The sequence below is a fragment of the Triplophysa rosa genome, linkage group LG1 (genome assembly GCF_024868665.1).
Source record: "Triplophysa rosa linkage group LG1, Trosa_1v2, whole genome shotgun sequence".
Taxonomy (NCBI): Eukaryota; Metazoa; Chordata; class Actinopteri; order Cypriniformes; family Nemacheilidae; genus Triplophysa; species Triplophysa rosa.
In genome coordinates this window covers 15,488,609-15,516,019 of record NC_079890.1, presented here as the reverse complement: position 1 = coordinate 15,516,019, position 27,411 = coordinate 15,488,609, and the positions used below count along the sequence as shown (strand labels likewise).

General features: G+C 40.4%; 1 protein-coding gene across 2 annotated transcripts; it reads left to right on the top strand.

The window, feature by feature from the left end:
* stk33 (serine/threonine kinase 33) lies at positions 1 to 27,411 on the top strand. Of its 2 annotated transcripts, none has more exons than XM_057329649.1 (13): positions 1 to 114; positions 10,394 to 10,510; positions 18,676 to 18,789; positions 18,900 to 19,004; positions 19,096 to 19,234; positions 20,923 to 21,008; positions 23,947 to 24,034; positions 24,312 to 24,387; positions 24,549 to 24,661; positions 24,747 to 24,832; positions 24,972 to 25,208; positions 25,563 to 25,646; positions 25,912 to 27,411. In XM_057329649.1, exons 2-13 carry the CDS (start codon positions 10,394 to 10,396, stop codon positions 26,005 to 26,007), a joined length of 1,341 nt encoding a protein of 446 aa, XP_057185632.1. In that variant the 5' UTR covers positions 1 to 114; the 3' UTR covers positions 26,008 to 27,411. The 2 variants fall into 2 exon arrangements, with proteins under 2 accessions (XP_057185632.1, XP_057185623.1); XM_057329640.1 differs by having other exon boundaries at positions 25,902 to 27,411.

Genomic DNA, 27,411 nt, shown 5'->3' with positions numbered 1-27,411 from the left:
GAGGAAAGTTTGTAAATGTTATATCGGAAATTCTCTTGCACTGGAAATTTCGATGTCCTGTAAGTGGTATAACAGAAGAAAACGCTCTCGCAAACACAGCAACTCCACCATAAGGTGAGTGTACGACAACAAACTGCGTGTTCTTTTAACGTCTCGTGCGTTTTGAGGAAGCGAGTTGTCCAAGCGCTGGCTGTTGCCATGGAAACGTGGTCTGGTGCTGCAGTGTTCTTCACATATCACTAATGAACATCTAAAGACCGTTTCCAGCTGAAAATAACATGACGCTTACGCTCTAATGTCCAACGTCGCATAATGTAAGTAAACGGTCATGTTTGAAAGTTTTAGATTTGTTACTTTAACAGTGCCAAAAGTTTCGAGGAATTTTACTCTGCTAACAGCTGCTCATGAGAGCTGAGAAACATTTCAACAGAAACAACAGAAATACGTATTTTATTTTGACAAATACATCAATGCTGAATAAAAAAACGCAATTTATGTTATCTGTAATTTATTCACTACACAGAATAAATTAGCACACATTTAGGATAGTTACCTAGCCACTTCATACCCAAGCAATAGTGGGTGTTTTGAAACATAAGGTTGCAATAAAACATCTATTATTATGCAGGTTCTATGCCAGATAATTATATTTAGCTGGAGCAGGTCATAGGGAGTTAATTGCTACTTGCACGAGATTTAAATAATTATTGGCTTTAAGCTAATGAAAACTGGTTGCAATTGCTGTGCCAGGTTATGTTGTCCTACGAAAGGTTTAGTGCTGAAAGTGTATATGTATTTTAGACAGACACCAGGAAGGTGTATTCAATACAGTGTGATTGTATCATTTTGATCAGAAATGCACTGTGGCAAAATGTTACATTATAGCAAAAAATATTTGTAACTATTTTCTTGACAGAGGTTTACAAACAGCATAGGTCAGAGTCAGACATATTTGTGAATAGGCTTACAACCTTACTGCTTATTTGACTGTTTATGTAATTTATGTAGATTACTGTTATAAACTGTGCTGCTTTGTGGAGATTCATGCCAAGCACTTTTTTTGTTTTATGTTAAAGTATTACATAGCTTAACGCATTTCCCTCAAGTCTATTTTCGTACTTCTCTAGCATTTTTACTCGCAATGGGAGGCGTAACCTGAGCGCTCAGTGGTAGACACTGCTTGAGTCTGTCGTGTAAGGGGAGACACGTCTTTCTCAGACGGTTTTAGTTGCTGATTTTCCTACAGTACCCAGCAATGAAACTAGGTCTTAAAGATGCCAGTGTCTCATGATTGTCACATAAAGCTGCTAACAGTAAAACCCACTAGGGATTTCTGTTACTGTACATCTGTGGCATCATATTTTTGGTTTGGTCAGGTCTCATGTTCATGATCTCCAATCAGACTGTGACATTTATCTTTCTCGTCTATCCACCTTTACTCATTTTTTTGTGCAGGTTTGGATGACATGAGAGTGAATAAATGATGAAAGAGTTTTTAGTAACATTTTAAAATCAGGTAGTATTTTTGAAATTAGTTAATGCATTAACTAAGATGAACAGTGATCAATAATTTTACAGCATTTAATAAACTTAGTTCATGTTCATTTCAGCATTTACTTAGTACTAATACTAATTAATGCACCATTAACTAACATCAATGGTTTTATTCACATTAAAAATAATCAAATTCTGAAAAACTATATTGCTCATTGTTCGTTTATGTTAGTTGCATTGCATTTGCATTGCAACATGCATTTACTGTTGTTAACAAATACAGCTACATGATAAAGTGTTAACGATTTATTTCTGGATGAACTATCCCTTTAACTAACATTAACTAAGTTTGATAAATATAAGAAATAAAGAACTATATTGCTCATTGTTAGTTCATACGTTAGTTAAAGGACCAGTCCGCGCGATCTAGTGGTTGCGAATTGCAACCAAAGGCTCACTCCACCCCTCCACCCTCCCTTTCGAAGAACTACAACGGCTGACACAACATGGCGAATTCCCTGCAAGGATGTATGTTGATAGAAATAGCTCATTCTAAGGTAATGAAAACATAACGCTTCATTATGTAAGCTCTTTATACACCTCTGAAGACATGTATATTATATAGAATTTCTTTCAATAATCATCCAAAAAATTACACACTGGACCTTTAAAGTACTCATAAAATGAGCACTTTCAAGAAGTTGGTATGATTTATTAGGGTCTTCATGAAATGTCTGGAACATATTTTGCTTAAAAACACTCAATGGCTGTGTAAACAAAACCCCTTTTGCCTCGTCAAAAACAGTTATGCTCACAGCAATCCGTTTTGGTGCATATCTCTTTAAATGATAATGAGTTACTACAGTGCACCCCCCTTCCGTCCGGCATGTCAACACAACACACGTGTAGGACTGCCATGGCAATGGTTTAGCTAAATTATGTTTCCTGATATCCTCTGCGGTTAGTTTCGTTTTAAACTTCTCAAATCATTCGTCCGGAGACTAAAACATACGTCACAGCGCTCACGTTGTGCATGTTTGCAATCCACGGAATGCGCACCTGCAGATCTCAGCGGAATTACGTGGATTTTAGCGATTGTCGTTGACAAGTTATAACGTTACACACACACAACATGAGAGCATAACTAGTATGCTGTGACAGATTTTTCAGCCTAAAGACGAATGATTTGAGACGTTTAAAACGAAACTATAACCGCAGTGTTCACCCCTGTTCATTAGCAAAACAAACAGCACATATTAACGCACATAATGTATTAACATAAATACAGCTAAACTCCCAAGTGACCATTTGCCAAATAACATATACATATAGAGTAAGTTTAACACTGGCTTTGAATGTTCTATTTAGCCCGAGACTGATTTAGCTCCCTTCGCTATCATATGCTAACGTTATCCTCCTATATAAACGGTACATGTGCGTCAATTCAGACCGTTGATAAATATGCCTTACATCGGCAGCTTTGTCTCGTTCAGTTGGTCTCGATCCCTCTTGACGAACAACTTTGAAGCTAATCCTGCTCGTACTGTCCCAGGTTTATAAAGCACTCCGGCTTAAAGTGATTCGCGCAAACAAGCAGGTTTTTACTTATGGTTTCTGAGGGATTTCCACTAAACTATAAAATAAAATAAATCCACTCCTGTCCCTTCCGAGGTTAGGACTCTGTGCAGCGACTACATTGCACGAACTTTAGCCATAGCGTCACGTACACCGCTATCGTTTGTGAAAACAACAAAGGGGGGCAGCGCCCATTGGATGTCCAAATTGACTGTTTTTCAGGCAATGGAAAAAACTGTATTTTTCAGGCTGGTCTAGTTTATTAACATACACATTCCGCAGTAAACAAACCATCAAAACGGCGATTGCCTATTTTAACTGACAGACATGTTCTCACAGCATTTCTCCTGCTACTATACATTTGTTTTCTTACACAAGACAGTGACACAAGCAAACCATCAGCACACTTTCCACAATGCCACTTGTAACACTTCACCGGGGTGTGTTTGCACATTTCACTCCCTCAGGCTCTGCAGAAAAGCTAGCTGTTGATATGCTCTTTCTCAGGAGCGTTTGTTGTCCAGGTGAGCTCCTCAGACATTTGCAGATTCATTGTTAATGATTGCAACAGGTGAGTCATTTATGCCGCTTCGGGTTGTGGGTTTTCCTTTGTTTTCTAAAGTTCACACAATAGGTTGCTGTATTTAGGTGGCATTCAAGGCTTGATTGGTCTTAAAACACCATTTTCCACAAATCCTCTCCTGCAGAAGCGACTCTCTGTATGTGAATTCATCAATATCCTCGATTAACCCAATAATGGTGTTGTCGTGGGGAAATTTGATGATGCTACTCCACTGTGTAGGGGGATGCAGTGAATGGTTGAGTAACGAGTATAATTAGGGCTAAGGCGAAAGCCCTGTCGTGCTCTGCTGTTAATTATTTTTTATGGATGAGGTGATGTTTCCCAGCTTGACCACCTGGGTTCCGCCTGTGAGGAAGTCCAGAACCTAAAATTGTACATATATTTAAAAGTATCCTAAAATGATCCATTAACTACAAAAAAACTTTAAAGATAACTACAACGAAGTAGATTAGCGACCATCACTAAAAAGTTTTTTCCATTAGAATAGATATTAATTTAATTGTTTTCTCATTCATGCAGCTGGAAAATACGTTATCATTTTGGTGTAAATTCAATTATCTTAAAAATGCTGTGTGTAATATTTAGGAGGATCTACTGACAGAAATGCAATATAATATACATATATATCTTCAAGGGTGTATAAAGACTTTGCATAATGAAGCGTTATGTTTTTATTACATTTAAAGGAGCTATTTCTATCTATATACACCGCTGGTCCACTTACATGGAATTCTCCAAGTTGAAACTATAGTAGCCTTCGGTGGCGATCACATTGAACGTGCTTTTCATGTTCGAAAACGCGAGGCGCGACGTGCTCGCCGTGCTCTTTTGGTTGACTCTTTGAAAAGACCAGCGCCCTGCAGTTTTTTTATGTTGCTAGGTAACAACCGAAACAGCTGTCCTGTCAGTCAAGGATTATAGCGCGAGCGCTCTAGTTGCTGTTAATGTTAACCATCATATTTTCAGAAACTTTAAAAAGGTACAAGCAGAGGGCGCTTGCTCTGAGGTTAACTCGCGTCAGCCAACACAAGTTTCTCCTTCATCATTGCAGTCTCCGTACGTTCAAGCAATGGTAAAGTCCCGTCACCACATCGGAAAGCCCGCCTCTCCTTTCATTCGATTGGACATGGGAAAAAAAGGTGCATGACGTCAAGCGCTTTTCTGCTCAGAGTTGTTTTTTTCAACTCCAAAAATGCGAGGCGCAGGAGGCGGCAAAAACGCAAGGCGCCCGTCGTGCAAAACGCGCCCTGCCAACTGAAAACAATTCAAAAGAGGTGCGTTTAACAGCAATAAACGCTTTCTATGTGATCGGCCCCTTAAACGGACAAACTGCTCTACAGAGCACGTTTCGGAAATACGTTATCTCCTTCGGCAAAGAAGCGAAAAACAGGTTTTGAAAGGGTGAAATTTGCAATTCGCAATCTCACCGCTAGATGTCGCTAAAATATGAACATTTCTCCTTTAGATTTGAAACGATTTTTAAAAATTTAAAGTTATTGTTATTATCTTTTGTGTGAATGGGCCTCAAGTCCATACTTTAAAAAAAGATGTTTATTTTAAAATGTTTGTTTATTTTAATAAAATTTGGCAATCAGGAGCTGTTAGAGCATAATTATAGGTCCCACTATAGATCAGATCAGAATCAGAATCAGAATCAGAATCAGAAAGAGCTTTATTGCCAAGTATGTTTGCACATACAAGGAATTTGTTTTGGTGACAGGAGCATCCAGTACACAGAAACAACAACAACAGTACACAGAGACCATAACACAATAGAATACAGTACACAGATGAGGCCTATGGGTATAAAAATTTAAGAAATACAATACAATAAACACAAGATAAAGATATAGAGAGTAAAGCTATGTGTGTATGTAAATATGTACAAGTAAAAAATAAGAATAGACTATTGTAGTACTATGTGCTATAAACAGCAGAATGAAATATAATTTACAGAAAAAGTATAAAAAATACTGTAGATCTGGAGGATATAATTAATATTGCACTTAATTATTAATTAAGTTATTAATTGCACGGTGGGTAAAAAAAACATTTAACTGTTCAAGAAGTAGATGGCCTGAGGGAAGAAGCTGTTTTTGTGTCTGGTTGTTGTGGTGCTCAGTGCTCTGTAGCGCCGACCAGACGGCAGCATTGTGAAGAGATGATGGCTTGAATGTGAGAGGTCCAGGGAGATTTTCTGAGCCCTTTTCCTCACTCTGGATGTATACAGTTCTTGGAGGGTGGGCAGGGGAGCACCAATGATCTTCTCAGCAGTCCGAACCGTCCTCTGTAGTCTTCTGATGTCTGACTTTGTGGCTGATCCAAACCAGACAGTGATGGATGTGCAGAGGACAGACTATATGACAGCTGAGTAAAACTGTTTTAAAAGAGTTTGTGGTAGGTTGAACTTCTTCAGCTGATGTAAGAAGTACAACCTCTGCTGGGCTTTTTTAGAAATGGAGCCAATGTGATTGTCCCACTTCAGGTTCTGAGAGATGGTGGTGCCCAGGAACCTGAATGACTCCACTGCTGCCACAGTGCTGTTCATGATGGTGAGAGGGGGGAGTGCAGGGGGGTTTCTCCTGAAGTCCACAATCATCTCCACTGTTTTAAGCGTGTTCAGCTCCAAGTTGTTATGACTGTACCAGACAGCCAGCTGCTCAACCTCCTGTCTGTACGCAGACTCATCACCATCCTGGATGAGGCCAATGAGTGTGGTGTCGTCTGCAAATTTCAGAAGTCTGACAGAAGGGTCCTGGGCAGTGCAGTCATTGGTGTACAGGGAGAAGAGCAGTGGGGAGAGAATGCACCCTTGGGGGGCGCCAGTGCTGGATTTGAGTTTCCCCATTCTCACTAACTGTTGCCTGTCTGAAATGTATATACATCACAGTTCCAATGCTACACTGTAGTTAAATATTTTAGACATTCTAACACAGAGGGGTATCTTAGCAACCTGTCTATGGCCTCTGATCTTAACAACTTAATATTTTTCCTTAAAACAAATAAATTACACCCTGGACTCAAAACAAACATGACTTCAGTCCTAAGAAGTCACCTTCTCACTCACTGTACATACTGTACAGCAGTGGTCATCAACCCTGTTCCTGGAGATCGACCGTCCTGCAGACTGCAGATCCAACCCTGCTTCAGCACACCTGTGTGTAATTATCAAGCAAACCTGAACACCTTGATTAGATAGTTCAGGTGTGTTTGATTAGGGTTAGAGCTGAAATTTTCAGGACGGTCGATCTCCAGGAGCAGGGTTGGTGACCACTGCTGTACAGTATGCACAACAAATAAATATCTGGGTTTATAGTGGGGACGTCGTACAGATAATGGTTATGATATTTTAGATTAGATTTTCAAGACAAGCCATATCTACTGTAATGAATCATTTATAGGTTTACAGATACCGTAATCTTACTTTTCGTAGCACTTTCATAATGGTTAGATTATATCAAGTGGCAGTCCATTACAGACCTACACTTCATGTTGAACAGGAAAACATTATGTTGTATGGTGAGGTGAAGCACTCGGGTAAATTATGATTATGAGGTTAAATGACTTCAATAGCGTAAGCCGTCCAGACACGCTAGGCACTCTATCACTTGGTAATGTAATTCCAAGCTTCATTAAGACTTAGACGTTTATCATTTTTCATCAAAGGTAGCTGTCAATGAATAATTGAGCTGCAGATAAAAGAATCAAATCTTTGTTAAGAGGGCCAGCTGTTTCCTCTGAGATTTCAGTTAGCTTTTGTGTGTCATTGATTTGTCTATTTACAGTAAATATACAAACAGTCAATACACTTCATACACCAGCACACTTGCAGGGAAACTACACTATAGAATATCTGCATAGCCTTACTGTTTTATAATATTTAATTATTATGTCTTTTAACATACAGTTTCTGCACATATAGGACTTTATTCATACATAACTCAATTTCAAAACATTGTCTGTTTGATGGAGACAATGGAAAAAGAGTCAGAGGAGTAAAAATGTGTAGTGAGACAGAGGGGGGAGGAAGGAACTCTATCCAAGCCCTGTATTATCTTTGTGTGTTCAGGCATCATAGCAATGTCACATTTAATTGGGGCTCAAGCCAGAGATGCAGCATCATCTGTGCTCCGGAAGAACAATGCACATTTTGTCCATAAACAACCAGTAAACAAGCCCTAATGGAGTTTTCACAGTGATAGAAATGAAAAGTGCAAGGGGATCGATTGCTGACATTCTGTCTGCCATAATTACTTTACAGTGAGTGCTTCCAGTAATCTGTGGATTGGTTCTTAGCTGGTGGTGTATTTTGTGAGGCAGATGAAATGTGTCTTTCTTAGAGTGTATTACACTGGCTTATTACACTCTTGTCTGTTTATGTTTGCTTGGGTACTTTGTGCTTGTATTTCTTCTAATGTAATTGTGAGATTTCTTCTCTGTATAATGGCATTGGCAATTTGTGCTTGTTTTGTGTCTTGTTCCTGTGGTCTGGAAGGTAGGGCATAGAAATTGTGTGGCATTGCATGGTGGCACTGATATAAGGGGACCTGGGGAGATTTTCAAGCCGAAAAATGAATGATAATTTAAAACAGGAACAGTGTGTGCCGTGTGTTGAACCATATTCATCATTAAAGGGATAGTTCACCCAAAAATGAAAATTCTGTCATCATTTAGTCACCCTCAGATTGTTTCAAATCTGTATAAATTTCTTTGTTCTGCTAAACACAAAGGAAGATATTTGAAAGAATGTCAGTAACCGAGAAGACCCCCATTGACTCCCATAGTTTATTTTCCCTACTATGGCAGTAGGGATGCACCGAATGTTTGGCCACCGAATGTGAAATGGTCGAATAAATTTTACCGAACATGACTCGTGATACGATCAAGCAGCAACCAGCGCAGAGAGAGAGAGAGAGAGAGAGAGAGAGAGAGAGAGAGAGAGAGAGAGAGAGAGAGAGAGAGAGAGAGAGAGAGTGAGAGAGTGAGAGAGACGCGTGCGCTTTATTACTGCCGCAAACATTTTGGCAGTGTGTGTGCGTGTGTGGAGCATTTTAAAGTGTCAGAGAAAGACACAGCACGGGACTTGCCGCACGGAAGTAAATTTCCGAATGAAAGTGTCTTTACCGGTCGGTAACTTTACTTCAGGCAGAAGCGGGCTGTCTGACAGTAGCCCCGCCGCTCGCGACATCCTTTGACATCATATAGTGGTCGCGTGCACAGTTCCCTGTACTAAACAACTTGTCAACGTATGTTCTGTGCATCCCGGCCACGAGTGCACCTTCTGAGAGAACAGTCAGCTTTTGTGGGCGGAGTTTGGAGGAGAGACGTGAACTGAAATGGTTGTCAGCATCAGTCAGAATTGCTTGCATTGGATGTTTTTTTTTTTCTCAAATCATTTTGCAATGTAGCCTATAATAATCCAACAGTTTTCTTTTATTCATATTTTTAGTTTATAGGCCTAATGTGGAATGACAGTTTTTAATGAATTGTTTTGTTGTAGGGGTACAGAGTAACTTACATTACATTCGTTTAGCAGTCAGTTATAGGCCTAATTAATATAGGGAGAGGGCTCAATTTTTTGTTTGAATTTACTTTGTTTTGCTCAATTTTATATTAAGTTGTATTGTATTTTATTGAAAAGAAAGACAAATTATAAAAAGCACACTTTGACTATTCAGTTTGTGCAATAGTGAAAAAAATGGCTTAATAAATAGAAGAAATGCAAAAAACATGTTCGGTATTATTCGGCCTTCGGCCAAGTGTTTCACATCATGTTCGGCTTCGGCCAAGAATTTTCGTTTCGGTGCATCCCTATATGGCAGTAAATGGGGGATGAGATCTGCTCGGTTACTGACATTCTTCCAAATATCTTCATTTGTGTTTAGTAGAACAAATACATTTATTAAGGTTTGGAACAATCTGAGGGTAAGTAAATGATGACAGAATTTTCTTTTTTGGGTGAACTATCTGTATGATTCTGACCACTGAATTACGATTTCTTAAAATTGTATTTCAGATGGTTGTTTTTTGGTTTTCTCTTGGTTTTGGCTTACTCGTAATTTTATCCTATTGTTTTAAGTAGTTAAAGTAACATATTCTGATTGTATGTTTTATGACCTCATAACATCAGCCCCTCCCTGTCCCATTTCCTTAGGCCTGTTCCTTAGGCCATACTCTGATCTATTCAATTCTTATCACATAACTCTGATTGAGCTATTAGGGGTTTTTAGAATGTCACAATCGTTTTGTTTGGTGGATAGATGGTCAGTAATAGGACCTGCAGTGCTGTCATGAGAGGATCTGTCAGTGGGACTTGATAATTCCACAGAGAGAAGAGAGGTTAAAGACACTGCTTACTCATTAATATTTAATCACTGTCTGTGTGGCGGATCCACTTCGCCACTTCCACTCATCACACCGTAATTGCTTTACATTTAATTTGGCTCTGGAGAATGTTTTAAGCTGAGTAAATTGTGCTTAATGCTAGTGTGGAGACATTAGACACTTGGTTTCATTTAAAGTGAGAAGTGAATGGAAGAGTGACAGGTGAGCCCTTGCTAATACGAGGTTACTACTGAGACTTCAGCCTCAGGGTTGCATGTACTGTTTGTGACAAGAGACTCTGTCTTAGTCTTGTCTGAATATTTTATTGTATGAGATATCATGTTTGTAACTGAGAGTGTTTTGTGTTGTTGATCTTCTGTATGTGAACATTGCTTAAAATTGATTTCCCACTTTTAGATGACACATACAAATATTCCTGGAGCAGAGAAGATAATGGCTTCCCAGTGGACTCGTGCAAACAGTGCAGAAAAGAAGGTGCCCCATACTCGGATTGAGGATGAATCCAGCATACAGGTAGAACCAACAGTAGCCTATTACATACAGCGGTGTACAGAGTAGACTGATACACACAAACATGAGCGTCTCGACCAATGCTTCCTATAATTTTTGTTCTTGCTTAGCAAAACCCTTTTTTTATTGAACAGGCTCTCGGACCCCAGAGTCCTGCTGCTCCATTGACGAGACTTATGTAGTGTACATACTAGCATTCTTTACAAATAATTTTTATAAAACTTTTATGAAAAGACGCTTATTAAAGGTGCAATGTGGAAGATTAAGGAGTATCTGTTGACAGAAATGCAACATAATATAATAGGGGTGTGACGAGATCTCATTGCACGAGATCTCGTGATATCAGACTGGTCTCGTGAGAACACAATTTCCTTACGCAATTGGCATGATGGAGTGCTGGGCTCGAAATTGCGATCATTTTAGTCACATATGCTCCCTAAATTTAACCTGTGCGACCTCAAAATATATTTGGGAGCATTTGTGTGAGTGCACATTTTGTTGTGGTGCGACCTGTTTTCATTACTGTACAGAACACGCTAATAACTGCACAAAGTATGTGCATGCTGTGAGCTACAGTGACCGGCCCGGCCACTCATACAACGTGATATTCCATCCCGTGGTGCTACTTTCCCACCATCTTTCTATGTAAACACGTGCTAGACAGACGGGTTTCAACGTTTGCGCATGTCTCCCGCATTTGCAGCGCCTCGCACTAGTGTTTACGCTTTGGGAGCGCACAGCGCGCAGCGCGCAGCTGAACAGTAGCTGGGCTGGCTGTACCAGGCAAACCTCTTCAGAAACAGATCATCTGTCTCTTACATATGTGCAATGTAAGCATTAAACATGATGTGTTTATGTAGTTTTAACTGTTTCTCTGAAGGCTATGAGGGTTGGAGGAAGGAGGATTGACAGTGTGATATGACATCTCTGCTAACACGAGCACTATGCAAAACCATATAGAGAAAATAACCACAGCTCTTTACTAAAAGCTACACATGTTAAGAAAACAAAGCATAAATTTTGTGCTTTTCTTAAATAAGTCTAAAAATCTTGTCTCGTCTCGTTCTCGTGAACGCAGTCTTGTGTCTCCAGGGGCGGATTAAGGTGGTCAGGGCCCCTAGGCTGCTCTTTGTGTGAGGCCCCCCTTAGGTGGCTTTCAGGTGCCTTTCACGCTTGCAGTTTAGTTTGGAACAGAGCACGGTTTGCATGAAAAGCCGCTAATGTAAAAGCTGTCACGCGAACTCAGGTGCGCACCAGGGTACCAAACCCTGTGCATGCGCTTTAGCCGATTACAATGTATTCATTAAAACACATGTAAGAAGAAATGGTAGCGTTGGTAATTTACCTTGGATTTGAGCAAGAGTGAGCCTGCATTGTTTTGCGCGTTGCGAGTGGAATCAGAGTGGCAAATGAATGGTAATACGATGTTTCCAGATTTAAAAATAGCCCTGATAAATAGTCTGTTTGCAAGCAGCAGAAAGCTCTGTAAGCGAACATACAGTAAAACTAAGTGTTGTTTACTTTGCGCTTCGCCGTTAAGGCATGCTCAGTGCCCCCGGTTCCGTATGGCATAGTCTCAGCCTCAGATGTCACGCCCACAGACCGTTGGCTAAACGTCTGATGCATAAGGCACACTTTTCTGGAAACACTTCAGCACGTTCAAAGTCGTCATCTGATTGGTTGAATTTCACAGGATTTCCAGGAGACATGCGTGTCGCGTTCTTTAACGGTCCGACCTGGAAACAACAAAGCCTTCTGATCTAAGAAGTAAGCTGTCGTGTTTACAACGGTTGCTATACGAATTCATCACGATCGACTAAACACTCAATTCTTAAAAGTATGCGAGGTTCATGGCATAAACTTATAATCATTGTTGTTTCTGTTAACTTTTGACATGTTCGTGAATGTACATCGGTCTGTTACTACGGGGACATTTCCACGCCTCTAAACATGACACGGCACAAAACGAAACGTGATTGGTTGCTTTACCTGTCATATGGCCTCTTGGGCGGGCCTTTCCAAAGAAAGCGGCGATAAATTCCGCGAGACTACATATGGCATAACATTACAACACATTACCAAAATCAAAGCAACCATACGCACCAACCTGTTGGCTAAGGCTGTTCTAGCCCCACTGGCACCGTTAATGCATGCTCAGTGCCCCCCGGTTCCGTATGGCATAACATTACAACACATTACCAGAATCGACACAACCATACGCGCCAACCCGTTGTCTAAGGCTGTTCTAGCCCCACTGGCACCTTTATTGCATGCTCAATGCCCCCGGTCCCGTATGACATAACATTACAACACATTACCAAAATTGACGCAACCATACGCGCCACCCAGTTGGCTAAGGCTGTTCTAGCCCCACTGACACCATTAATGCATGTTCAGTTCAGCGTATGGCATAACATTACAACACAAAACAAAACACCATTTTATTACGTGGCCCATATTGTGTCCTTCCGTTTCAACCACAGCCAGTGGCTACTTCTCTCAGCAACAGTGGCAAGTTCTTTGACTATCGTCTGTTGGGCCTGTCCTCTGATCCCCACTTCCTTAAGCAACCTTGTAGTGGAATTGGAAACAAAGCCGCTGCAGCCCACTTCCATCGGGAACATTTTCGTTATCATCCCCGATCTTCAGCCTCCGCTGCTAAATTGGCATACCGGAGATTCTTTCTTTCAAATGCTTCGTTAATGGCCTCTTCCCAAGGTAGAGTCAACTCAACTATTATGACTGTCCTACTGGAGCTGGACCACAGAAACATGTCTGGCTGCAGGTTGGTCGCTGCGATTTCCAAGGGGAAAGTAAGTCTGTGGTTTAAATCAACTCGCATTTCCCAATCCCTTGCTATACTCAGCAGACCTGAATCTGGGGATAAGGGTTTGGCTCGCAATTTCTGCCCCTCCCGAATAAAGGGTTGCCTTTTTAGCTAGTTAGCCTGGGCGTTTAGGGGGATGGCATTTGCTGCCACTCTCTTGGTCTCTATTGTTACAGCCAAGCACTTTAGTACTTGATTGTGGCGCCATGTGTATCTCCCCTGTGTCAAGCTCTTACAACCCACAAGAATATGTTTAGAGTTTGCTGGAGCTGCACATAGGTGGCAGACTGTATCCTGTCCACACCAAACATGCAGATATGTTGGTGAGGGCAGCACATCATATGTAGCTCTTATGATAAAACTTAGCCTGTTTGTCCGACTCCATACTCCACAGCTCACTCCAAGTGATTTTGCGCCATTCAATGCCTTCCCACCTTATCCAGCGGGACTTGAGAGACCGCTCTGGCGCATCTACTTGCTTCCTCTTGACGCCGAACCTCCTCCACTACCTGGTGACGCTGTTCCTTTGGTGTAGCTTTTCGCCATGTGGGTGTGGTTGATGCCAAACCAAGTCCCCCTCTGCCATGTTGAACTTGTCCCTATGTCTGAGGGCTGCCTTCGCATCTGCTACCGCTGTTGTTGGGTTCCATTTATTCCCTGTCGCTACTGTTGGAGCAGCATCTCTTACAAAGGGATCACAGGATTCTTTGAGTGTCATCTCCAGCCATGTTTTGGTGCATTTATATTCCTCCACAAGGCTTGAAATGGGAAGAGAGAGAGCTCCATTCCCATTCAGCCCTATGTTGCTAAGGCATCATAGTAGCCCAAGCCATTTCCTCACTTGTGTACTCACCAATCTCTCCAGGCTCCTGGTGTGAGACACCATGAGCTCATACATTGAAATTGGCCACATCAGGTGTGGCAACAAGCCAAATTTGAAGCACCAGAGTTTCAGTTTCCCAGGAAGAGCTGTATTATTGATTTTCTTGAGTCCACTGGTTGTCTCTTGCCTGAGTTGTTCCACCTGTTCGGCATCTTTAAGGTCTGTGGTGTACCACCATCCAAGGATTTTGATGGACTTTTCCGTGACAGTTGGTATGGGCTAGCCCTTTATACAGAAACTATTGTTGGTAAGCCGGCCCTTGACAATAGAAATGCTGCGGGATTTGCTGGGTTTGACCTCCATTTGTGCCCAACTAATGTTCTCCTGGAGCTTATCCAGCAGCCGCTTTGTACATGCTTTGGTTGTTGTGATGGTTGTCATGTCATCCATGTATGCCCTGATTGGAGGTAGGTGCAACCCATTTTTCAAACGCTCTCCTCCAACCACCCAACGCGATGCCCGGGTTATTATTTACATTGCCATTGTGAAAGCCAGTGGTGAAATTGTGCAACCTGCCATTATGCCAACCTCCAGCTGTTGCCACGTGGTGGTACTATCCTGTGTGGTAACAAAAGATGAATGAAAAGTGATGAATTTATGAACTACTTCACAAATAAAATCCAAGATATTAGAGAAAAAATTATAACAATGCAACCAGAAGTGAAACCCGCTGAACAAACTAACTACAGCGCCCCTAAGGAGAAATTGCAATTATTTTCTACCGTAGATCATGATGAGCTGTCTAAAATCATTAGATCATCTAAATCAACAACATGCATGCTAGACCCTATACCTACAAATCTACTGAAAGAGATGCTCCCAGAAATTATAGATCCTCTTCCTGGTATTATTAACTCATCTCTGACATTAGGACATGTGCCTAAAGCATATAAAGTGGCTGTTATAAGGCCCCTTGTCAAAAAAACCCAACTCGACCCTAGAGAACTAGTTAACTACAGGCCTATATCGAATCTACCTTTCATATCTAAAGTTCTGGAAAAAGTAGTTTCAACTCAATTATGATCCTTCCTCCAAAGGAATGACATCAATGAAGAATTCCAGTCTGGATTTAGAGCATGTCACAGTACAGAGACTGCTTTGATCAGAGTTACAATGATCTGCTATTGGCGTCTGACCGAGGTTGTATCTCGTTATTGGTGCTGCTAGACCTTAGTGCTGCATTCGAAACCATTGACCACAGCACACTCCTACATAGACTCGAAAATTAAGTCGGCATTAAGGGAATAGCTTTGAAATGATTTAAATCTTATTTATCCGACCGTTTTCAATTTGTAGCAATAAACAATGAAGTGTCACGCAAATCGCAAGTCCAGTAAGGTGTACCACAGGGCTCAGTCTTAGGGCCTCTGCTCTTCGCATTATACATGATACCTCTAGGAGATATAATAAAGTGACACAAAGTTAGCTTTCACTGTTATGCTGATGATACTCAACTTTATATTTCCTCGAAGCCTCATGAAACACAGCAGTTCCATCGAATAATGGAATGCATAGTCAATGACTATCAAAAAACTGGATGAGTAACAACTTTTTATTACTGAACTCGGACAAAACAGAAGTGTTACTTATTGGACAGAAAACCACCATACGTAACAACCAAGAATACTGCTTAACTATTGACGGATGTTCCATAAAACCCTCGTCGTCAGCAAAGAATCTTGGCGTTCTATTCGATAATAATCTGATTTTAGAGCCATGTCGCCAACACCTGTAAAATTGCATTTTTCCATCTTAAGAATATATCTAAACTACGTCATATGCTGTCACTATCAGATGCAGATAAGTTAATTCATGCATTCATGACATCAAGACTAGATTACTGTAATGCACTGTTAGGTGGTTGCCCTGCAGCCTTATTACAAAAAATCCAACTGGTCCAAAACGCGGCAGCTCGAGTTCTTACACGTACAAAAAAGTATGAGCATATTAGCCCGGTTCTGTCAACCTTGCACTGGTTATCTATAAAGTATCGCATTAACTTTAAAATCTTGCTTATTACCTATAAAGCCCTACATGCTTTAGCTCCTCAGTACTTGAGTGAACTTCTCTTGAATTACAGTCCTTCACGTGCATTACGCTCTCAGGCGTCCTGTCAGTTGGTAATACCTAGAATTTCAAAATCAAGTGCAGGTGGTAGATCCTTTTCCTATCTAGCGCCTGAATTTTGGAATAGTCTTCCCTGCACTGTCCAGGAAGCAGACACACTCTGTCAGTTTAAATCTAGACTAAAGACGCATCTTTTTAATCTAGCATACATGACACTTCCATAATATAAATCCTCTGAGGGTTTAGGCTGCATTAATTAGATCAACCGGAACCAGGAACACTTCCAACAACACGTACAACTGCTTTGAAACAATGAAAATTGTAAAAAGCGCTAAATAAATAAAGTTGACTTGACTTGGTAAAACAGTATTGGAGATCCTGAAATGTGCCTTAATCAGCTTTGTTACATGCTCTGTAATGTGAAAGAAGTCAAAGGCTGTCCACAGCAGCTTATGTGGCACTGATCCAAAGGCATTGGCAAGATCTAGAAAAACCACATGCAGGTCTTTCTTCTCCTTTTTTCCATTTGCAACTGTTGCCAGATGATGTTAGCATGTTCCAAACATCCAGAGAAACCCCCTGTGCCTGCCTTCTGCACTGAAGTGTCAATGAAGTTGTTACTCTTCAGAAATGCTGAGAGTCTATTGGCCACAACGCTGAAGAAAATCTTACCTTCGACATTCAAGAGGCTAATTTGGCGAAACTGGTCATAGTTGAGGAGTCCTCTGGAATAGAGATTGGCTCATGCCTATGATTGTCGGAATACGTGCTCCTCAAGATCTGTTATAGGTACTTTAAGGGTCCCAGTTTTCTCCTTGCTAAAGATGCTACTGACGAACTTGTAAGGATCTTTGTAGAAAGTGGTCCTGGTTCGCTCACTTTTCTGCTTTTTTTATATTATGAAGTGTTATGTTTTTATTACCTTAGAATGAGTTATTTCTATCTACGGGTCCCCTTGCATAGAATTCGCCATGTTGTTTCTACAGTAGCACTAAACGGACAAACTCTTCTACAGGGCATGTTTTGTAAATACGTTATCTCCTTCGGCAAAGAAGCAAAAACGTGACGACATCGTAGTCCTGTGTCTGCTAGTCCTTCGAAAGGGAGGGATGAGCGGTGGAGTGAGCTGTTGATTGCAGTTCGCAACCTCAAGTCTAGATGCCGCTAAATTTCATACACTGGACCTTTAACGTATAGTTCAGACACACTCCATCTCCAGAGATGAGCTGAAAATTCGACTTTGTATTGAAATAGAGAGCTCGTTAAAACTAGTGAGATTTACAGAAACTCCAACTTAATAATAAAAATCTTAATAATAATAATAACAAACCAAAAAAGCTTGGTTCAACAGGATAACGTGAAATTAAAATAATTATGACAGAAATATATTGCTTTAGTATTTTTTTGTTTTAGTACTATTATATACGTATATATATATATATATATATATAAATTATAATTAAGTTAATTTATCAGCTTTGTTACCTGCTCTGGCTCAAACTGGCTCAAGCTTTCCTGTGGCTCAAACCAGCTTTCCTGTGGCTCAGTGGTTAGAGCATGGCACTAGCAGTGCCAAGGACATGGGTTTGATCCCAGGGGATTGCACATAGTCAGAAACAAAAAAATGTATAATACAATGCAATGTAAATCGCTTTGGATTAAAGCGTCTGCCAAATACGTAAATGTAAATCACAATTATTGTTAATTTCTATTATTATTCTAAATATTATGTTATTATACTAAAATCAGTGATGGTGAGTTAGTAAGACGGTGTATTTGTTCATCTACACACCAACTTGGCAGGTAGGCTAAAAAGTTAATTTAAGACCCTTCTCCCAAATGTAACCACACCATTACATTATATGACCAATTTGTGTTCAGATCGAGGCAAAAGACAAATTTGAGTTTACATTAGAGCCATGGCCTTGTGCTTTGCTGTCTGACCTCACACTATTATGCTAGCGCCCTCATCGGGTCTGGAGGGAAATTCCACCTCTTTATGCTGTTGATTGCCCTCTCCCTCTCTGGAGGTTTCTGACTGCTGTCTTTGCCAAATCCGCAGCAGGCAGTGCTCAGCCTTGCATGCGCAGAGATAATGATCAAGTTAATTAGACCTGAGATTGAATGAACTGCGGCAGCAACTTAATCATTTGTAACTTGATTAGAAATACTATATTCTCCCAAACTCCAGAGACTGGCAAACTTGAAAATTAAGTTCCACTTTAAAGATTCAGGTCTCAACTTAATGGAGTATAGAGAAGCTGAAAAACAAACCCACCCTCATTCTGTCCCCATTAGTCAGAGTAGAAGCGTTGTTTACTGTCACTGTATGAGAAGGAGGGGTATGTAATACTTCGCCGCTAATGCTGCCCTCTTTATTTGGATCCCCAGAAAGTCTATTCCTTTGGGGAGAAATTAGGTCAAGGCAACTTTGGCTTTGTCTGCGAAGCCACTCACATTGAGACGCGGAGGAAGTGGGCAATTAAGAAGGTGAACAAAGAGAAGGTAAGTGTACGGTCATCATGTTTCACCTGTTGACAATGTTGATGGATGGAGAGCCAAGGGTTACCAAGGATGGGTTAAGTGGTCTTACGCAATGCTTTCTGTCCCTGCAGGCAGGCACTTCTGGTGTGAAACATCTGGAAAGGGAAGTTAGCATATTGAAACAAGTGAAACATGAACATATTATACATCTGCAGGAAGTCTTTGAGACACCAAAGGTAAGAATAATAACATGAACCACTGCTGGTGGGGGGTCTCAGAAAGGTGTTTCATGTGTGGGTCATGTGATTCGTGTGTGTTGGTCTTCAGAGGATGTATCTTGTGACTGAGCTTTGTGAAGGAGGCGATCTAAAGCATCTCCTGCAGAAGCGAAGGAGCTTCACTGAGGAGGAGACCAGACACATCATCAAAAGCTTATCGGAAGCTATTGTTTATCTGCACAAAAAAGGTGAAGCCCACAAAACCCAGCACACTCCACCTGATATTCATTTGTAGATATTTCTCATAAGCCTTCAACTGATTTGAAGTAGAAAAGTTGATCTAATTATAAAACTTGTTAATGTTTTTTTACTCCGAAGACCAGTGTCAAAAATTTCTTTTTTTTATGAAAACTTTTTCCCATCTGAAAACATCTCATCCAGTTCAGTTGAATCAATTTAAGAATTTCAGACCAATTTTGGCTTTTAACTAGAAAGTCACATTCGAAAATTTAGAGTAACGTCACAATTGATATTTATGTACTATTGTGTACTATATACCGTACTATTTTTCTGAGTCATTAGCCTGGTTTCCATTTTAACGTGAAGCAAATCTTTTTAATGTTCGCATTAATCTGTACGTTTCCATCAAGTAGTTTGAGCAGATGGTGGTGGTATTGGTAACCTAGTAACTAACAGTAAGTAAAACAAGACCCGGAAACCGAAAAGACATCATTCTCGGAAACAGCAGACTAGTCAATTTTCGCTACATTAGACTTTATTAGGCCAATGTGGTTCCATCTGCCACAAGTAGCATTAACATTTTTTCCACACAGTACAAACAGTACAAACTGTTTAGCAAATTTTTAAGAAATTTGTTTGCAATCGCTCGTTTCTGATGCGAGACACCAAAACGCTCATAAAACAGGGTAATGGAAACATAGCTACTTGCTAATTTTCAAGACGAACAAGTTTATTATTCTAAAACTCAGCTCTGATATAGTGAACACACATACAGTAAATGATAGGTCTAAATGCTATTGTAACATATATAAAACATTAAAAGTAGGTGCTAAACATTATTGTGAATATTTGAGGCAGTTCTGTCACATCCTAACCCTGCTGCAGACATATACTGTAGTTCTGTTTTTATTACTTATGCCTACAATCATGTAACATTTTGTCATCCCCTTGTAGACAAGTCATACGCATTGGCTTGAATTGCTTTGTTCCCACCAATATCCAATAATCGCTGTAATGATAACATCCACATTAAGTTCTTCTGCCATAATGGAGAATCTGGTTTATTTTAATAATGCGATAATAATGAACAACTGTCAGACAAAATATCATCCCATTTTAATTGAGTCTGAGGGGCTTATTTTAAGACGCTCAGCTTTTTTCCTCTTTTACTCTCCTTCTTGTGAAATCTGCAGTTAGAGGTAATTTAGGACGTTGCTTGGCAATGAGACACCATTACATGGGGCTAATGAGTCATTAACAACGAGCAGGGGAGGAATACTGATTAATAGGTGTGTTTTTCAACAGTCCCAGAGTGCTGGTGTGTCTCACATTCAGAGGAGCTAATGATGCCACTTGCAATGTGTATACTGGACTAGAGTGTTTTATGAGGGTGCAGTATGTTAGCCCCACACAATGATTATAATTAGATTATTTTCACATTTCTAGTTAAGTACGTACAATAAACGTGTGATGCAGTAATGAAGAAAAAAGTAAAAGTGGTAAGGAAATGTCGGCCCTGTATGACGGGTTATTATGCTTTTAATTAAAATTGGATTTTGACTTCTTATTATTAGTGCAAAGCATCGGTCATGAAAACATTTTTAAAACTGTTACCTTTTCACCACGCTGCATACTTAGAATGTTCTCTATAAATAATACTCAACCATCTCTCTCTTGCTTTTCCTCTCTCTCTCAGACATTGTTCATCGTGACCTCAAACTGGAAAACATTCTTGTGAAAAGTTGTCACCAAGGCAACGATAACGAAATGGTCAATATCAAGGTGAGAGAGAAGGCAAAAACTTGCGAGCAGGCATGTGGTAAGGCATTCAAACGCGACAGGACCTCTGGACACTCTCTGTTGTTTAGTTCTCTCATCGTCCTCCTTTACCAAACCTTTTAACTGCTTTTTAAATACTGTCTCATTACACCAGACCTCCTGCCTAACCCCTTTCATATCACAGTCTCAAAGAAAATGAATCGCAAGTGGCTTTTCTGAGACAAATTACCAGCCGGGCCACAGCATGGAGCGGAATCGAGCATTGACGGGAGCCGACTGAAGCCGCTACCTGGAGGGGAGGGTTGAATCAGGGCAGCGCTGTGTTATAAATCAGGGTAGAGCGGGGCCCAAAGACAGCGCTGTCCTGGCACTGTATTAAAAGCTTTTATCTGGCAGAAGGTGGTCATCTCTTCTGGATATTAATCCTACCTGCACCAGTGAAACTGTATACGCTACTTGTATATATTATTCATATGGCCCAGGGGCAAGTAGTCTTTGTGCGATTGTGCGTGTACTGGATGCATCTTTGTTAGGGTTTACAGCTGTAAATCAATGGCAAAATATATGAGAGAGATACAGTGATCAAGTCAAGTGCAGTCGGGGATCCTCAGTGTGTTCGGCGCAGGATGTGGGAAAGCTCATTAAGATTGAAAGAGCAAAAATATATATGACTTGAAAAAGTGTAGAAATGATATCAAGCCCAATGCAGTGCTTGTCGTTGGTACAAGGTTCATCAATCAACAAAAAATGGAACTTAAACATTCCTTTTATTCAATATCATGTTGCAGTATTTAGGGAAAAAATAATTCCTTCAGACCTGCAGATATGTGTTGTTTAAAGGTGTCATGAATTGGCCTTGTTTATTGTTTTATACTGTTGTATGCGGTCTACTTATGACGTTCGCGTGGTTTTTACATTCAAAAAAATCAAAATCAATAAGTAATAGGCTATTTTCTACCGGGGTTTTGAGGCCAGCTCGACAAACACTCGGTTTTAATGGGCGTGCCGCATTGAAGACTTGGAAGTAAAAGCCCACTGCTATGATTGGATAGCAGTTTGCGTAGTAAACTTAGTTGGAGCATTTTGTGAATTTGGTTAGACACTTAACGCTAGGTTACACATTAGCCCTATTCGCATGGGATTAGTATTATCTGGGGGACCTCGTGTGATTTTCGAAATTACCTCCCCACATCTGTATTACATGTGGCGCATTTGCACGGGATAAGTGAAACCTGTAATTTTACTCAAATTTACTGACTTATTTCCCGGATGTGATGGCAAGGCTTTGAGTATAGTTTGTATAGCCTATAGTTGTATGGTGTTTAATGATATATGACCATACATGTCAGCATTTGAGACCCGCGATCGCGAACCGGACAGAAGATCACTGTGATCGCAGGTCTCAAATGTTACGAGAGTTTCCATGATAAATAAACAAAAGGGAGACTCCCGGCCAAAACGACAGTGTTGGCAGGTAACTTATGGATATGACCCAGCACCCGAAATATTATCAAAACACTTCAAAACAGCCTCCATTATTCGCAAACAGTGGATAAAACCTTAAAAAATAATATATGAGCCAGCCAAATCGCAGAGATGCCGATTTGCACGGGACTAATATTATCACAGGACCTCGGTGTTCGTATGGTAGGTAATTTGTGGGGGAATTTTTACTTTACAAATTACAGACATGGCAGATTTGCACGGGTTTAAGATCACAGACAATCTCTGCAATTATTACAAATGACTAGAGGTCCCCATGTAATACTAATCCCGTGCGAATAGGGCTGTCAGGGCATACATATCAAACGATCTCTAACAAAGCAAAAGTGATGCATAGTACAAATATGTTTTACTCACATAAGATTGCTGCGCCATTCCTATCGGATCCAATATTGACGGCACAGCACTGCTTTTTAATTTTAGTCTCTCCGCAAATCCAGCGTCGACCTGTGCCTTGTTCACAAAGGAATCTGTGGTGAAATGAAGCTAACAAACGCTCAATGTTTTACCCACGTGAGCTGGAACGTCTTTAGTATTGCGTGGTTGAAGTTTATATTTAATGTCGGAATCCGAAGGAAGGTTATGCAGCGACTGTGTTCTTCCACAACCAGGCACTGACTGCACAATATTTTGCGATATTTAACGGCATGTTTATTGCTTGCTCGCTCTATCTGGTTCCGCGCAACTTGTGTTACTTCAGTACTGTCATGCGCGAACCAGTGGGCGGGGCTAGAGAAGTAGTCGTTGATATTCTTCTGTGGAGGCGGTGTTCAACCTATAGGTGCATTTCAGGACCTGCCGTTCGCTAGGCCTTGTGTCAATAACAGTTGTAATTTCAGTAACAAGGACGTTTTAAGTTCTAACACTTACAGGATGTTTGCTTGAATACGATTCCCTCTTATATAACAAAAGCTCGGGTTAAAATTGATGTCTTAATTCATGACTCCTTTAAGTCTCTAAATCAGTGGTTCTCAAACTGGGGAGCCCCAAGATGGATCCAGGGGGATCATTTTATGAAACATATAAATTTATCATAGATTCTGTGCAATCAAATATCAGATAAATAAGACCACCAACCAAAATAATTGATGTTCCAGCATTGTATAAATGAATATGTTTTTGGTTTAATTACAATTCCAGTTGTAAGATTATAAATCTTTACTTGGGGGGCCACAAAGAATTCAATAAAAATAATGAATGAATAAAGGAACAAATTATTTGAATAAAAAATGACATGGTGTGTCATTTTATTACTTTAAATATTTTTTATTACAGTTTATTACTTAAAAGTTTCCACAAGATCAGAATCTGATGACAAAATCAGATTCGAGAGAGACACTCTTTAAGTGTGTGTAATAGGTTAAATATTGTTTGTTTTTTGGTTGACTTAAGATGTTTTCTCAGTAATTTTACCGGAGCTTCTCCTTTTCCATCTCAGGTCACAGATTTCGGGCTTTCCGTTCAGAAGGGTGGCGTGGGCAGTGAGAACATGCTGCAGGACACCTGCGGGACACCCATTTACATGGGTAATCCACATATACACACTCACACAGTCACATACATTTGAACTATTCAAATTACTTTTGTGTGTGTGTGGTGGGGGTGTTAAAGTGAACGAAGAGCTAATTAAAATGAGCAGTAGAGAGGAGATGACCTGATTTAAGTGGTATCAGTGAGGCGGATAACATTTGAGAAGGAATGGAGGCTGAAAGCTGTCAACGGCATCAGGCATCACATACAGTATCAGCCAACACACAAGCCTCGAACATCTTTCATTATTGACACCTTAACTTGCTCTTTCAGCACCTGAGGTGAAAAATGGTCACCAGTATAGCCAACAGTGTGATGTGTGGAGCATCGGCGTCATCATGTACATGCTGTAAGAAGATCTCATCTCTTTTTCCTTCTCCTGCACACACATGGACTCACATGCAATAAGATGCTCATGGCTGTTCTGTTTCCACTGACTCACACTTTGCATTGTTCACACAAGTGATTGGTTGTCCGCTGGTTAACTACAGTAGTGTTGGTCTTTGGCAGGCTGTGTGGAGAGCCTCCTTTTATAGCCAACTCTGAGGAGAAACTTTTCGAGGTGATAATGAAGGGAGAGCTCACTTTCTCTGGCCCTGTGTGGAGCACTGTTAGTGAAGCAGGTTAGATCCGTCTCTCATATTTACACAGTTCCATTACACATGCAGATCCTTTAGTGTGGTAACCATTTTGTGTTTTGTCTCCTAGCTAAAAATGTACTGCGATGTCTGTTGAAAGCTGACCCGGCGCACCGCATGACAGCCAGGGAGTTGCTAGATAACCCTTGGATTTCGGTAAGAAGAATCAACCTTCTGTAAAAATGAGGTCATGAATATTATACATTTATAAAAAAGATAATTGGCTCTCTTCAGTTTGGTGAATGACAAAAAGTGTAACCAGACAGAAGAAAGTCATACTATCTCTCTTGTATAGGGGGATACGTCCACCACCACCACACGCACAAACGTTTTAGAATTGATGCAGCAGTTCCGGAGCGCACCAGAGGTTGAAGAGAGTGTAGAGATGAGTGAGGGACTATGCAACCTGTCTCTCGTTTCCAATCAGGATGGAGAATCAGGGTCTGGAACATCTCAAGAACAATCAGGAACCCCAGTACCTCCTGTGGAGGACTTCACAGACAGCAACAAGCCTTCCAGTCTGAACAAGACGGTAGATTTTCTTCACATAAAGAACATTTCTACTTAATAAATGTGCAGTAAAAACTGATGAACACACACAGTTTATGAAATACTGAATAATAGAGAAATAATAGAGCGGGCAGCCTAGATTATCAACGTTTTCCACACAGCGACTGTGTAAAAGGAAGGCCCACCTTTAAATTACAGTAGCCAATTTCCTTATTAAAAAACGACAACACATCAGTTTTACTTCAGTCCTTATCCTAGAACGATGTGTCCAATTCAAAAGGAATAGGATTGGCTCAATGAACAGGATTGGACAACTAAATAAGGATGTTTTTCTATATCTCATGTCTTTCTGTTTGTATGCATTTCATTCTCATAGCCTCTGAAGAAGAAAGTGTCAGCCTCTAATGGTGTTAAGAAAAGCGCAAAGGCCTGCAGCTCTGTCAATTCATCCTCTACACAGGTATGCCACACAGCTTCTGCTTTGAAATGGACTGTTTTGCATTTTTGTGAAATATTTGTTCCCTGTTAAAGCAAGATATTTAAAAGAAGTCCCATTATGACTAAAATCCATATTTGGTCTGCTCCTCATTCAAACTGCCACTAGATGGTGCCAAGATAACCCTGCTATAACAGCTGTGACACACCGTGCTGTGCCGTCCAGCAGTGCGGTGTGTTGCGCTTTTGTGAGATGAATGAGAGTGTCTTATCTTCGCAGTCCTACACAGGTAACAAACCCCCTGTTCAGCCAAGCGCAAAGAGCTACAGCAAGGCCTCCATCTCGGGATCCTGCGTCAAATCACCAGCAGATGCAGCCGCTGTAGCATCCAACTCAAGCAGGCGCGAAAGCCTGTCCCCACGCCCCTCCACCTCTTCCATCCGCCGTTCCACCAATACAGGCTTTGGCTTCCAGGCTAAAAAACACAGCTAGACCTCAGCAGGGAGACTGGTTGAGTGGCCATATTGAGTGCCAAAGGTGAGGAATGCTGTTCCAGGGATCCACTGGGCTGCGTTGGGCCTGCCGGAGTGACTTTTAAACCAGAACCATTTTACAACAAATCAAAAGTTAAAATCAGAACTCTACTTGCTTTACTTTTATAAAACGGTGAATTATATTTTTGACAGATTGTGAGATTGAGAGTACTGTAATTTAGACTCCCTGGCTGTAATAGCAGTAGTTCCCACTAAATTATCTCTATACCCGTACTGGAAAGGAGCTTTTAAAGGAACCGTTCACCCAAAATGGAAAATTCTGTCTTCATTTACTCACCCTCAAGTTCAAAATCTGTATACATTTCTTTGTTCCAATGAACACAGATATTTGGAAGAAGGCGTGTAACCAAACAGTTCTTGGCCACCATTGACTACCATAGTAGGAAAAATGTATTTATGAATTTCTTTGTTCTGTTGAAAACAAAAGAAGATATTTTGAAGAATGTATGAAGCAAACAGTTCTGAGGCACTTTTGACAACCATTGTCATTTTTCCTACCATGGTAGTAGCTGATGATGACCGAAATTTTATTTTTAGGTGAACCGTCCCTTTAACTCCATACACATTCGTGATATTCATTTAAGCATAGTAACAACCTTAAATTTTAAATAAAAAAAGAATGCTCATAGGGGTTTGGAACTAAATTAAATGATGACAGAATGTTCATTTTGGGGTGAAGTACTCCTTTAGTCCTTTTTTTGGACTCAGGCCTCCTCTTTTTGTGAGGATAAGGTATTAGTTTTTTGTCTGCCCTCAGGCTCACAGAGATTTTAGTTGAATAGATGAGGTGAAAGAAAACCAACATGCTGCTTTAGTTTTTTGAAAGTGGAACAGATGAACTTATTACTGTAAGAGCCCTGCATGGCATAATATCAGTGACATGTAAGAAAATGCTCACAAGTAATCTATTGAAATCTATTGAAATGTTTCTTTGTGAAGAATGTATTGGTCATAACAGGGTTTAATAGCTTTTTGCAACGGAGTCATTCAATTTGATCTCCAAACAGAACATTGTATTCGCCACTTTAAATTACATGCCACAGCTATACAGACCTCAGATTTCCCACTGAATCTGTCTGTTCATTTAAAGAATGTTAATCTGTTCTCCTGTTTAAAATGTATTAATCATGTCAGTCATCTTTTGCCAAATATGAAAGGTAGCTGTTGTGTATTGTTAAGTTTTTGTCGCCTATTGCAAATAAATCATCCAACAATCAATATTGTTTTATTTCACT

Excerpts from the sequence above, each read along its gene's own strand:
- stk33 (XM_057329640.1), top strand. The coding sequence starts at position 10,394 with ATGACACATACAAATATTCCTGGAGCAGAGAAGATAATGGCTTCCCAG. Across the intron at positions 21,009-23,946 it reads ACGAAATGGTCAATATCAAG|GTCACAGATTTCGGGCTTTC; the intron begins GTGAGAGAGAAG and ends TTTCCATCTCAG. Across the intron at positions 25,647-25,901 it reads TCAATTCATCCTCTACACAG|TCCTACACAGGTAACAAACC; the intron begins GTATGCCACACA and ends TTATCTTCGCAG.